A 14,047-nucleotide genomic window follows, 5' to 3' on the forward strand; every position below is an offset into this window, starting at 1 on the left:
ATATATAGTGAAATTTTTTTGCAATGTAAATGTTCCATAGATGTCATATAGTTCCTTAGACATATAGATATTTGTATTTGAAAACCAATTTTTAACATCCATAGAATCTTTCCATTCCTTTCTTTAAATAATAAAAAAATGGTTCTTTTAAAAACTGATCACTGAAAGATTCTTCTAATTTAAAAAAGGAAGCTATTTCTAACACTGTACAGAAGAAACGAGCAACAAACTGAATCAAAAGTTCTTGAATATTTATATTTATATTATATATATAGGTGACATTTTATTACATATTTCATAAATACAAAAAAAAAAAAAAAGGAAATAAATGTCCCAGCCAGGCCTTGCCGAACATATCAATCTTAAATTACACAAACCACTGTTAATTCAACAGAACGATAACAATAAGCCTTTTCGTGATAGCTTCGAACAAATTCACACGTCTTTTTCTTTACAAACTCAGTCAACAACTCACACAATGACAGTAACATCAATCTCTTTCTGAGGGAACGGAAACATGACAATACTGTGCACGACAATTGAGATAAATGCGATGCAAGCATGAAAAATAGATTGAAAAACAAAAAACAAACAGGGCTCTGTAAACATCGGATGATTCTCACAAACTAGTCAACTGTCTTCCTGGATTTGCATTGACCGATTAACTATTTGAAGCTTGATATATATGGTAGATATTTTTGAAAATAATGCAAAACAAAGTAGTAATAGGGGAGAAGGTGAAAGCATTCCCTTTCTGGTGAACATTAAAATGTAAGAAGAGATCATTAAATTAGTTGTAATGTAAGACTCATGCTAACAGGAAATAAAGAGTAGGAAAAAACAAACACAAAGGCAGAAAACATTCTGGACTCAAATTCAATTATTTTTCCTCCACATTTAAGGCTGTCGACACTTAAGACCTCACGAGCATCTGATCCTTGTGAGAGTCTTTGTACAACAAACAGGTTGTTTTTTTTTATTGACACCAAAAGTTTTCCTAATTTTATTTGTCAAAATAGAGGTAGATTTGACTACATTTTCTATTGTATCACCAATGTTAGATAATGCTTAAATGATCATAACATGCAACATATAACACTAGAAGAGAAAAGAAGAAAGTAGAATGTTTTTAATGAACTATTACGAATTTGATGTGCCAATTCATGACGTTTGCGTGACGCACGACCACCTTTGACATTCATAAGACTGTCCTGATCATCCGAAGTGCATTTTATAACGAAGAACAAGAACCAGACGTTGAGATTGTGGCTTTCATCCTTGCTGGAGAATAAATATTTCAGCGTTTGCCGATGAGGGATGAAGTTTAAGAAGGCATTGCGTGCACACATTCATTACGCCGCTGCATGTCACTCATGCACGAGTTTCACATGCCGAAAATGTCCCGCGTGGATCACGAATGCGGTTTCTGCAGGAGCGCAGATGGACGGTAGTGTTCGGTCTGGTTTGGCTTCGAAAGCGGGATTTCTATTCTCAGGACGGCGACGGGTGGGCGAGACGAGGGACAAAAAGAAGGAAAGGCCTTCAAACGTTCAGTCTGGGCAGACCAGATTGTAGCAGCTTTCAAAATCAAACATCACAAATCAAAAACAAACACTTCATGAGTCATCAGCCAAAACAAACAAGGAGAAATGATGCGGGGAAAGGCCTGCGCTCGCTCTGCCTCACGACCCCCTGCTCTTTATGGTACAGTCGCTTCAAGTGGCGTTCGTTCCTGTGGCGTTTCAGGGGGCGGGTTCTGTGATGATCGTGGGCGGGGCTTTGTGCATGCTGGCTCCTCCTCTTCCTGGGTCAGCGGGGTCGCTTTCAGCGTCCGTCCGGTGTGGGTAACGGGCCGGCGTGACGCAGGATCAGCCTGCAGCGTAGCTGCTGAGGAAGGAGTAAAACATGGGCAGCTTCATGCGCTGCTGGTCTCGACGGCACCACGCGATCACCGTGCCCTCGCTGTTCGCCGTGTAGAGATGATGGCCATCACATGAGAATGTGAGACTGAGAGAGGATTGAGAAGGAAACAACATTAACCATGTGACACTTACACTACTGGTAGGGCTGGGCGATTTGGCAAAAAATTGAAATCTTGACTGATTCTCGATTTTTTACGATTTTTAACTTGAAAATGTAACTACATGTAACATGATTCAAGTAACCTGTTCTTTATTAACCCTCTATGTTAAAGAAAATTTTATGGCAAGTGCACCACATGTTGTCAATATGATGTCCTTGGCATCCTTCTGTCTCGGAAGACAATGGTAACGCTCCGTCTGATTTGTTTAATCTTGTTGAGAGGTTCAACAAATCACTTGTTAAATATCTTTGCAAAAAAGATGCATGAACTACAACTACATCTTGTACAAACTTGTCTTATACATAATATATGTTAAGAAATAATACTTCAAAAAAACATGAAAAGTCAAGGTAATTCAAAGTCAAAATGACTGAAGGTATAACACCAGAAGACTATTAACTAAGAAACGTTCTGTAAAAAAAAAAAATGAACAGCAGCTTTTGAGCCTGTCACCATGATGAAATATCAGACATACAATAGCAGTTTTATATTCAATTGCGCTGCTTTTGAATTGTTTTTTTTTCTATGTAAACATGTTTTTCTATGTAAACGCGTTTGGCTGTTGCACTCACGTTGCTTGCAGCGTCTTTTATTAATTAATTTAATCGACCCAGCTTTAACTACCAGTCATTAAGATTTCAGTCTCTTCTGCTTAACTAGGCTGCATTTCTTTGATCAAAAATACAGTAAAATATTGTGAAATATTTTTACAGTTTTAAAAAGCTGTTTTCTATGTGAATATATAGTAAAATATAATTTATTCCTGAGATGCAAAGCTAAATTTTCAGCATCATTACTCCAGTCTTCAGTGTCACGTGATCCTTCAGGAATCATTCTAAAATGCTGATTTGCTTCAAGAAACATTTCAGATTATTATCAATGATTATCAATCATATTTTTGTGGAAGTTGTGATACATTTTACTTTTCAGGATATTTTTGATGTTCAGAACAGCATTTATTTAAAGAGAAACATTTTGTAACATTATAAATGACTTCACTGACACTTCTAATTAATTTAATGGGTCCTTGCTAAACTAAAGTATTATTATTATTATTATTTTAAAGAATTTTATTTACCCCAAACTTTTGAATGTAGCATCTCATGGTTTAAAAAAAATATTTAATATTTTATTTTTCATAAAAATATTACGATTTCTGAAGGATCATGTGACACTAATGATGACAGTAATGATGCTAAAAATTCAGCTTTGATCACAGAAATAAATTTTACAACACATTAAAAAAAAAAATTGTTATTTAAAATTTTAATAATATTTCACAATATTACTGTTTTTACTGTATTTTTGATCAAATAAATGCAGCCTTGGTAAGCAATAGAGACATAAGTATTCCAAACTTTTGACCTGTAGTGTATAGATGCATGTAACATTTCTAATAAAGATATTAGAATAAATTCACGTGTCATATGGGGTAAAAGTGTGTACCTTATGATGGGCCTGTTGGATTTTGGGAAAGTGATCTCTCTGACTGGCTTCAGGTCCCATGTGCTCCACAACCTGAAATATGATGACAGAGAAGGAAGAAGGAAAGCACTGATGAGTCTCTTCTTGATATATGTTAATATACAGTGTATATATATATATATATATATATATATATAAAAATAATAATAATAATAATCTCTATTTTATTTGTGACCACTGTTTTCCAACCCATTCTATATGGCTATGCAATAATAATAATAACAGTAAAATCACTTGGACTTTTGAATGGCAAGAAGACAAGTACATAATCTCATTCCATTTTATCAAATTTTACACAAACAGTTGTGCATTTGTGAAGTTGTTATGCATCAAAGTCAACTATTGAAACTTGTTTTTAAAGTTACTATAAGAAAAAAAATAATTAAATATTGTTTCTTTAAATTAGAGAGCAGGTTCATCAGTAGATCAATATTTGGTCCTAAACGGTGTAGAGTTTGTGGTTTGATGTAGGTGTGTGTTTTACCTGACCACACCGTTCTCCAGTCCGCCAGCGATCACGTTGACCGACACTCCCTCCGGCTGATTGGAGAACGCCACCGAACAGATGATCTCTCGACAGTGAACATGACCGATCAAATCCCCGTTAATCGTCCACAGCCTCAGATCGCTTCCTCCACCCACTGTACACGTACACAAAATGAAAACATAAAATGATTATAATTATTCTATACATCTTAATACTTGCAAATATTTTCACTCACTTTAGCAGCTGGTTTACACTGTAATTGAAAACGTAACAATAAAACATCCATTTATAGTGTCACAGGAAACACAACCCACCTGAATCACAAACTGTGGCGATATCTCCTGTCGTCTCACTGGCTGACACTGCGTTCACTGGACTCTTGTGACCTGTGAGACTCTGTACGTAACACAACCTAACACAAAAAGCACAAACAATCTTTATTTTCTCATTACTGCGATACAATAAAGAAAATACTGTACTTTTAATACCCTGAAAAAAATTGGTGTAGCATTTGCTTTGAAACAGCTTTCACTTACAGATTGCTAGTAAATATCACAAATAATTACAGTAACACTGAAAAAGTGTTTTCTTTCAAAACTCCAAAAATCATTTTTTAACAGTTTATTTATGATGTGTAAGTAGACTCAATTCAATAATATTTAAAAATATATTAAAATGTTTATTTTTATATAGAATTATCATGCATTACAGTAATGAGAATTTGAGCGTAAAATGTGTTATAACACTCTAAAACAGGCTTCATTTTTTTTTTTTTTTTGCAAAATTTAATGTCTAATTTACATTATAAAAAAAAAAAAAAAAAAAAAAAAAAAAAAGTGACCCCGGACCACAAAACCAGTCATAAGGGTTTTTTTTTTTCGAAAATCACCTTTAAAGTTATCCAAATGATGATTGACATATCTACAGTAGGAAATTTACAAAATGTCTTCATGGAACACGATCTTTACTTAATATCCTAATGATTTTTGGCATAAAATAAAAATGTATCATTTTGACCCATACAGTGTATTGTTGGCTATTGCTACAAACATACTTGTGCTACTTAAGACTGGTTTTGTGTTCCAGGATCACATATATATATATTTTTTTTTTTTTTTGAATTGCAAATAAAGATTATTATGGTGCATTTTACAAGAAAATACTATTTCTGTTTTGTACTTCAAAATTTTAGGTTCAATTCAATGTTACTTAAACTAAACATTTGTTACTTGACTTTCTCTTTGAAATGTATTAGCAAAACTACTAGTGAAAACTCAGTGTACTTTTGATTTTGAAATTTAAGTCAACTTTAATATCTTTTCTGCATCCTGTTATATATCCAATATGCATCTAGTTGTCTAATTAACCTGGAATTCTATAATGCAAATCACTTTGAATAAAAGTGTCTGATAAATGCATGAATGTAATGCATGAAATGTAAAGACTACAGTGATCTCAGAAGCACAGACCTGTTGAGGTCCCACAGGATGCAGGTCCCGTCTCGACTAACACTGATGAGGATGCTGTAGGGTTTACAGACGAACAGGCCCGTGACCTCTGCCGTGTGGCCGTACAGGTGAACCTGAGTCTCCACCTCCATCTCTGTTGGCTGAATGAATAAACAGACTTTACCATCACACGTCTCAATAGAGAATGACTGTAATTACCAGCAGATCTAAAGGGTAAGGGTTTTGCTAATGGCCTCATTAGAGAATGGATAATGGCTTCAATAAGCAGAAGTAAGCTGAAAGACCGGTTTAACAGATGATTCTGATCTGGTTTTATGGTCCAGAGTAAACAAACCACCACATGGCTGCATGTAAAGTGCAGCCTAGAGTTTAATCACCCAAAAATAACATTCAGCACTTGTGTGGTGATTTGACAGCTTCTGGACATAAAAAAAAAAAAAAAAAAAAAAAAGAGCAGTGAGAACATTTTTTAGATAATCTTTTTTTTCTGTTTTATTTCTCACTTTCATGTACTTTAACCTGAAGTACATAAATAACTAAAACTAATAAAAATGACTAAAACTTTACCTAAAGATAAAACTAAAACATTTACCTAAAAATTCAATAGAAAATATAGTAATAAAAACAAATATATTAATAAAAAATAAATTAAATCAACTAATTAAAACTAATATATTAAAAACACAAAAATCTCAACGGCACAAATTGTGATACTGTTGTTTGACTACATTTGAAATTAAATATTTCATAATACCTTAAAATATATATTATTTATATAAAATTATAGTTTTATGCATAATAAAATATATTATAGTAATGAGCATTCCTCAAAATACCTTATTTTATTTCAGCTAGTTGCCAAGGCAACATTTCTTATTTTCATTTAGTTTAACTTGTAATATACTTCTAAATGCAATTTAGAATGCAAAAAAAAAAAAAAAAAAAAAAAAGGCAAGTAACATTGAAATAGTGTTTTATTTCCGAAAATATGTATCTATAATATGTATATGTAAGTATGATGTATAAGTAGACTGAATTTAATAATATTTAAAAATATATTCAAATGAATATTTTATATAGAATTATTGTGCATTACAGTAATGAGAATTTGAGGGTAAAATGTGTTGTAATACTCTCAAAATAGGCTTCATTTTCTTTTTGCAAAATGCAATCTCTAAAAATTAATAAAAACTAAAGAGACATCTAAAAATAAAATAAAAAATAAAATAAATAACAATAAAAAAGACAAAAATGCAACAAAATTACTAAAACTTTTAAATTAAATTCAAAGTATAAATAAAAACTCAAAATAAATGCATAAAAATACTCTAGATACTAACTGTGATACTGTTTGGTTGCACTTTAAATAAAATAACATTTCAAATTATATTAAAATATATAATTTTTTATATAAAATTACAATTCTGTGCATTAAAGTAATGAAGAAAAATGCTCATAATGTTCCTTGATCTTTTTTTTGGCAAAATTTAACAGAATACTTTTGGGTGTGGGGTAAAAAATGAGTTCTTGACTAACTGAAGTTAACGGACTCTGCTCTTGAAAAAGAGCAGTGTGAACATTCCTCAGAATATCTTCTTTTACGTTCCTCCGATGACAAAGTCACACAGGTTTGGAACAACATGAATGATGCCAGAACTGAAATGCTCCTCTAATGTCAGAAATATTCATTTAAACGAACGTGAGAAGCAGAACGGCACCTGCGTTATCAATGAGAGAGCGTTTGAAAGAGCCGTCTGACGCCCAGACTTCAGCCCACCTGTGGGCCGCAGGAAATGTGTTTCTAGGGCAACCGGGAGATGACTAACAAGGCCACTACAAACACTGTGTGTGTGCGTGTGTGTGTGTGTGTAGGTGCTCTACAGGGAGTGATAATGGACGTGGGCGGCCGCGTGGGTGGGGGAAGTGGGGGGCCGTGTTGCCATGGTTACGTACCATCGTGGTGGTGAAGCGGTTGCTGTAGGCGGTTATGACTCCACACTTGCTGCCTGTAAACAGCTGACAACTGTCCGGCACCCAGGCACAACTAGTCACCTGAGGAGAGACCAGAGACAGCGGAGATTAAAGAAGACGACGACACAGCAGCGAAGCCAGAAATGAAGCAAAGACCATCTGATGACATGATAATGTACATGGGTGAATCTCATCAAACCCATCAAGACAATGTCTGCCTCATATTTCACCGAAAATTCACAATAACAAAGGAAATTAGTACTTTTATTTAACAAAGATGAATTAAAATGAATAAAAGTGACAGTAAAGACATTTATAATGTTACAAAAGATTTCTGTTTCAAATAAATGCTGTTCTTTCGAACTACGTATTTATCAAAGAGCCCTGTAAAATAAAATGTATCATGGTTTTTACAAAAATAATCATCAGCACAATTGTTTTCAGCATTGATAGTAATCAGAAATGTTTTTAGAGCAAAATTCAGCTTTGCATTACACGAATAAATTACATTTTAATATATCTTCACATAGAAAACAGATACTTTTAACTCTAATAATATTTTAAAATTTTACAACGTAGAATTTTATACACATATATATATATACACACACATACACATACATATTTAGTTATTTATTGCTTTTAAAGAAGTCTGTTCTGCTCACCAAGTCGGCATTTATTTGATCCAAAGTACAGCAAAAACAGTACAAATTTGAAATATTTTTACTATTTAAAATAACTGTTTTTAATTTGAATATACTTTAAAATATAATTTATTCCTGTGATCAAACCTAATTTTTCAGCATCATACTCCAGTCAACATGTATTATTATTATTATTATTACCATCATCATCATCAATATTCAAAACTTAAGTTGAGTACATTTTTTCAGGCTTCTTGGATGAATAGAAAGATCCAAAAATCAGCATTTATCTGAAATAAAAAGCTTTTGTCACATTATACACTAAATCATTCAAAAGCTTGGAGTCAGTATAATTACAAATAAATGATAGAAATTAATACTTTTATTTAGCAAGGATGCTTTAAATTGTTCAAAAATGATGATAAAAACATTTATAATGTAACAAAAGATTTCTATTTCAGATAAATGCTGTTCTTCTGAACTTTCTATTCATCAAAGAAACTTGGAAAAAATGTATTCAGCTGTTTTCTACATAACAATAATAATAAATATTTTTGGAGCAGCAAATCAGAATATTAGAATGATTTCTGAAGGGTCACGTGACAACGATGCTAAAAATTCAGCTTTGAAATCACATGAATAAATTACAAATTTTACTTTTTCTGCTGTACTTTGGATCAAATAAATGCAGGCTTGGTGAGCAGAAAAACATTAAAAATCGTACTTCTCAAAAACTTTTGACCGGTAAGCGTATATATAAATTTGTCCATTTTTTTTTTTTTTGATTTAGGGGTGAAAGATATGTTTTACCTAGATATATTTTAGTAGGGTATGTTTTGTTTTTATGAGAGTGGTTTTCAGTCGAGGGTGCTGTGGGTGTCTACATATAGACCATTTCGCTAGATGTAAACATACTGGTCCCGATACGCTTCCTGTTTCTTTTTTTTTTTTTTTTTCTTTACACAAACACCACAAAAAATGCAACCAACATGACATTTGACTGGATGAAAATGTTACAGCACCTTTAAGATGAAAAAAAAAAAAAAAAAAAAACAGGAAGTGCTTCTGGACCAGTGTTGTTTACATCTAGCGAAATGGTCTATAGCAGATGAGTGTACTGTCACATCACAAAATGCTGTATGAAAAGAAATGTCTTAGATTCATCTGAAAACTGTGTTAGTGGGGTTTCTGGTTTTGACCTGGTGCAGCGGTGAGCACTGGATGAAGTTGATGGGCGGCTCGCTTTGTTTGCTCTTCAGACGCAGCATGTTGTCGGTGTAGCCCCAGCTCAGAATAGCCGACCACTGTATGTCGGTGCTGTGCATGCTCCTTACACCTAAGAGACGAGGGGAAAACACTTCATTTGTACTGTGATTTTCTACGACAACACATTCACTTCATTTTCATTTCCTCTGGTACTATGGGAACTGTGTTCATTCATGCGGATAATTGTGATAAGACACAAATGCAGATGCAATGAAAGCACTAGAAACTGGTCATGGACCAAAACACAGTCAAGATTAGTAATTGGCTTATATATAGCAGAGCTGATTAATCATTCGATATTTTCCTTTTCTGATTATGGCTGTTGTTTGATAAACTGTGCCTGCTTTTTCCATTAAAACACACCTGGTATTAACATCTGCTTCACTGAATAACTACATTTGGTAGTAAATGTATAAACGTAGATAAATGAAAATCTGGAGCACATATGTGACCCTGGTCTTAAGTAGCGTGGGTATATTTGTAGCTATAGCCAAAAATACACATTGTGTATTTCAAAATGATCGATTTTTTGTTTTTGGTGCCAAATATTATTAGGTTAAGTAAAGATCATGTTCCATGAAGACGTTCAGTAAATTTACTACTGTAAATACATCAAAACTTAAAAAACATGCATTGCTAAGAACTTCATTTGGACAACTTTAAAGGCAGTTTTCTCAATATTTAGATTTTTTTTGCACCCTCAGATTCAAGATTTTTTGGTCAAAAATTGTCCTATCTTAACAAACCATAAATCAATGGGAAGTGAATTTTGTCAGCTTTCAGATGTTATATAAATGTCAATTTCAAAAAACTGATCCTTATGACTGGTTTTGTGGTCCAGGGTGACATATGAAATTCATTTTGGGGTCAGAAAGATTTTTTATTTTTTTCGAAAAGTCACCAAGGCTGCATTTATTTGATCTGAAACATTTCTGAGTATTATCAATGTTGGAAACTGTTGTGCAGCTTCCTATTTTTGTGGAAAACGTGATACATTTTATTTTTCAGGTTTCTTTAATGAATAGAAATGTTAAAAGAACAGCATTTGTTAGAAACACAAATCCTTTGTAACATTATAAATGTCTTTACTGTGACTTCTGATAAATTTAATGCATCCTTGCTGAATAGAAGTATTTTATTTAATAAAACCTTCTTACTGACCCCAAACTGTCATGTTTACGCATGAAGAAGCAGCTTTTTGTGTGTGTGTGTTCTCCTTCACCTTGCTCTTTGCTGTAGATCATCATGAGGCAGAACTTGCGCGAGAGGCCGCAGATGGCACGTGTGGGCAGCGCCAGCAGGGAGCCGAAGTGTTCGCCGTGAGGTTGACTGAAACAAACCACGGGGTCCGGAGCACTGGGGGATCCCACATACTCGCCCCATTTCAAGCCCTTTATCCAGGGCAGAGGACTCTGGAAAGGACAGGACGAGGATTGAAGACTTTAAAAGACCAAGTGGATACTAAAGTCTTTCCATTTAAGAAGAATCAACCCTTTTAAACAACAAATAAGTAAACAAAAAAATCTGAAAGACACTTTAAAGTGTGCATTTTAAAGGAATAGTTTACCCAAAAATGCAAGTTTGCTGACAATGTCCTCTGGCCATCCAAGATGTAGATGAGTTCATTTCTTCATCAGGTTTGGAGAAATGTAGCATTACATCACTTGCTCACCAATGGATCCTTTGGAGTGAATGCGCACCATCAGAATAATAGTCCAAACAGCTGATAAAAACATCACAAGTAATCCACACCATTTCAGTCCATCAATTAACATTCTGAGAAGCAAAAAGCTGCATGTTTGTAAAAAACAAATCCATCATTAAGACAAAAATACAAGTTCATCCATAACAACACTTCCTCGAGTGAAAAAAATTCATCTGCTATTATCTCTCACATCAAAATCCACCCACATATTTGTTTAGAGCTGTTTTGGACTGTTTTGTCTTGTGCTTGATCTGTGCAGATTTCAGACCAGACCACTTTTTCACTGGAGGAAGCGCATTTTAAAAACTGCTTAATGATGGATTTGTTTCTTACAGACATGCAGCTTTTGGCTTCTCAAGATGTTAACTGATGGACTGGAGTGGTGTGGATTACTTGTGGATTATTGTGATGTTTTTATCAGCTGTCTGGACTCTCATTCTGACGGCACCCATTCACTGCGGAGAATCCATTGGTGAGACAGTGATGGAATGACACATTTCTCCAAATCTGATGAAGAAACAAACTCATCTACATCTCGGATAATCTGAGAGTGAGGACAATTTCAGCAAACTTGCATTTTTGGGTGAACTATTCCTTTAAAATGCACACTTTAAAGCGCACTGCTTTAACGTCAAACTGAATAATAATTTCAACGCTGTATGTTTGAGGTACCGGGTAGACGGCTTCTTTGGGCTGCTCGCGGCTCTCTCTGAAGGCCAGCTGCACCAGGAGGCCCATGGCTGCGGGCAGTTCTGCCTCCGATAGGAGTTTGGTTCCGGCTCGGCTGATGTGCAAGGCGTTGAACAGCTGTCTAGGTGTTTGGCCGTACGTCTTGATCATAGTTTCTAGAGCCCGACGTTGCACAGGGTCTTCGACGGCAGATACGTCCATTCCAAAGTAAGTCTAAAAAGGAAGGAAAAGGAAGAATAACATAGATAATAGTTCACAAGCTGAAGCTGATGGATGTGTCCGATATAGTTGATCAATGTCTGATGTATTAGAGAAACATATATATATATATATATATATGGCTGATAAATAGTAATGCTGATATATACACTACCATTCAAAGGTTTGGGCTCAGTAAGATTCATTTTTGTAAAGAAATTAAAACTTTTATTCCACTGGAGTTATGATGCTGAAAATTCAGCTTTGATAACAGGACAAAAATTTAATTTTACAATATATTCACACAGAGAGCAGCTATTTTAAATTGTAATTGCACTACTGTACTACTGTATTTTTGAAAAAATAAATGCAGCCTTTATGAGCATAAGGGCATTAAACTTTTCAGTGGTGGAGCATGTTTAATGGTCGTCAAAAATTTAATTTCCTTTAAGCAAAATATAATTTCTTATATTTTTGTTCATTTTTTGACTCATTTTTGGACATGTTTTGACAGGCTTTGGTCCAACTATCAAAACATGGAAAATATCAGTGTTAAGTGTGTGGTAGTTGTAAATAATAAGGAATCGTACTGCAGGATGAAAGACATTGATGGCCTGGACTGCTGCTTTGCCCTTTTGTTTGAGTCCAAACACTAGGTCAATCCACTGGCAGAGCGTCTGGGAGACTTGATCCGATTCCAGAGCCTGTCTGTGGATGAGGATGAAGAGTCGCGGGTCATTCCTGGCCCACGGCGGCAGATTCACGTGGTTCACCCGCTCGCTGTTCTGCCGCACGCCAAAGTCAAAACCTGCCAGAGGGGAAAGTGGGAAATACCACGCTAACATTAGAAGAGGGAAGATGTGTTCAAAAAAATACAATTCTAATGCACTTTTAAATGAATTTTCACTGGTTACATCTTGAAGATCTGGGTTACTCAAAGGTTATTTCCAACGTTTTTAATGGCACTAAGATTCACCAGCATTTCATCATTTCTTCTGATTAAAAATTATCATGTCAAATATACGCAGAAGTTAAAAGGTCACGACATCTCGTCAAAATAAAAGTTCAGTTTAACTCGAATAAATTACTCGAAAAAATATATATTAGTATTGTACCTCTTAAAGTAATAATAATTAAAAAAAAAAATTGGAACTATTTTTAAGGAATACCTAATAATAATTTTAACAGTAAATATCTGTTGTGCAGCACTTATTTTGTTAATGCAAATGTTTTCTGCCTTCAGTTGTTTACCACCATTTTTATAATAAATTCATATTAAATTGTGAATCCAGAAAAACTAAAACAGACAACACACAATTCCCAAAAAACTAACATTTCATAACAGCCATTATAATAAAAATAAAAAAAATCATTCAATTTAGTTTTATGAATTTATTTAGACTCTAATCTAGAAAAAAAAAAAAAAAAACTTACTAAATTGTAAAGCTTTTAGTAAATTGATGTTAAATTGTGTAAGTTTCATGATTTCAGTTAATTAAACTACAAAAATTAATTTAACCATCAAAATGGAATCCAGAAAATTTGTAATAGAATTTGGGAAAAAATGGAAATAAATATATATAAAATATAAACCACAACTATACTCAAATTCTCATAATACAAAATAAATAAATACAACATATTTGTAAAATCAATAGAATGTTTCTCCTTCAAAATATAATAATAATAATAATAAATAATCATTTAAAATTAAATAATTTAAATGAAAAGTTAAAATAAAAATAAATTAATACCTATATAAAATTATATGTAAATAATTATAAAATTCCATAAAATTGCTAATAAAATTGAAACTAAATTATTCATTTAAATTAATTAAAATGTAATAAATAATCAACCTAACAACAAAATAAATTTACCAAAATATAAAAATCATATGTAAATATATACAATTATATTAACAAATAAATTTACATTGATACAAAATGACAAATTAAATCAAAAATATTTAAAATATAATATATATTTTATTTAAAAAATAAAAAATATATGTAAATAAAATTATATAAAAATAGATAATAAAATTGA

The 14,047-nt window shown here is 33.2% G+C and overlaps 1 protein-coding gene across 6 annotated transcripts in view; it reads right to left on the bottom strand.

The window, feature by feature from the left end:
• Positions 1–234: 234 nt before the first annotated feature.
• The window catches only part of lyst (lysosomal trafficking regulator), an 82,246-nt gene continuing 68,433 nt past the window's right edge, over positions 235–14,047 (bottom strand). For all 6 annotated transcript variants that reach the window (XM_051126616.1, XM_051126615.1, XM_051126618.1 and 3 more), the window contains 10 exons: positions 12,589–12,806; positions 11,783–12,013; positions 10,628–10,817; positions 9,339–9,475; positions 7,478–7,576; positions 5,525–5,664; positions 4,370–4,467; positions 4,053–4,209; positions 3,530–3,601; positions 235–2,007 (listed from right to left, as the gene is read on the bottom strand). In XM_051126616.1, coding sequence (XP_050982573.1) covers positions 1,869–2,007; positions 3,530–3,601; positions 4,053–4,209; positions 4,370–4,467; positions 5,525–5,664; positions 7,478–7,576; positions 9,339–9,475; positions 10,628–10,817; positions 11,783–12,013; positions 12,589–12,806 — 1,481 coding nt within the window. In that variant the 3' untranslated portion in view covers positions 235–1,868. The remainder of the gene's footprint in view (positions 2,008–3,529; positions 3,602–4,052; positions 4,210–4,369; positions 4,468–5,524; positions 5,665–7,477; positions 7,577–9,338; positions 9,476–10,627; positions 10,818–11,782; positions 12,014–12,588; positions 12,807–14,047) is intronic.

Source organism: Labeo rohita, chromosome 13, assembly GCF_022985175.1.
Source record: "Labeo rohita strain BAU-BD-2019 chromosome 13, IGBB_LRoh.1.0, whole genome shotgun sequence".
Lineage (NCBI taxonomy): Eukaryota > Metazoa > Chordata > Actinopteri > Cypriniformes > Cyprinidae > Labeo > Labeo rohita.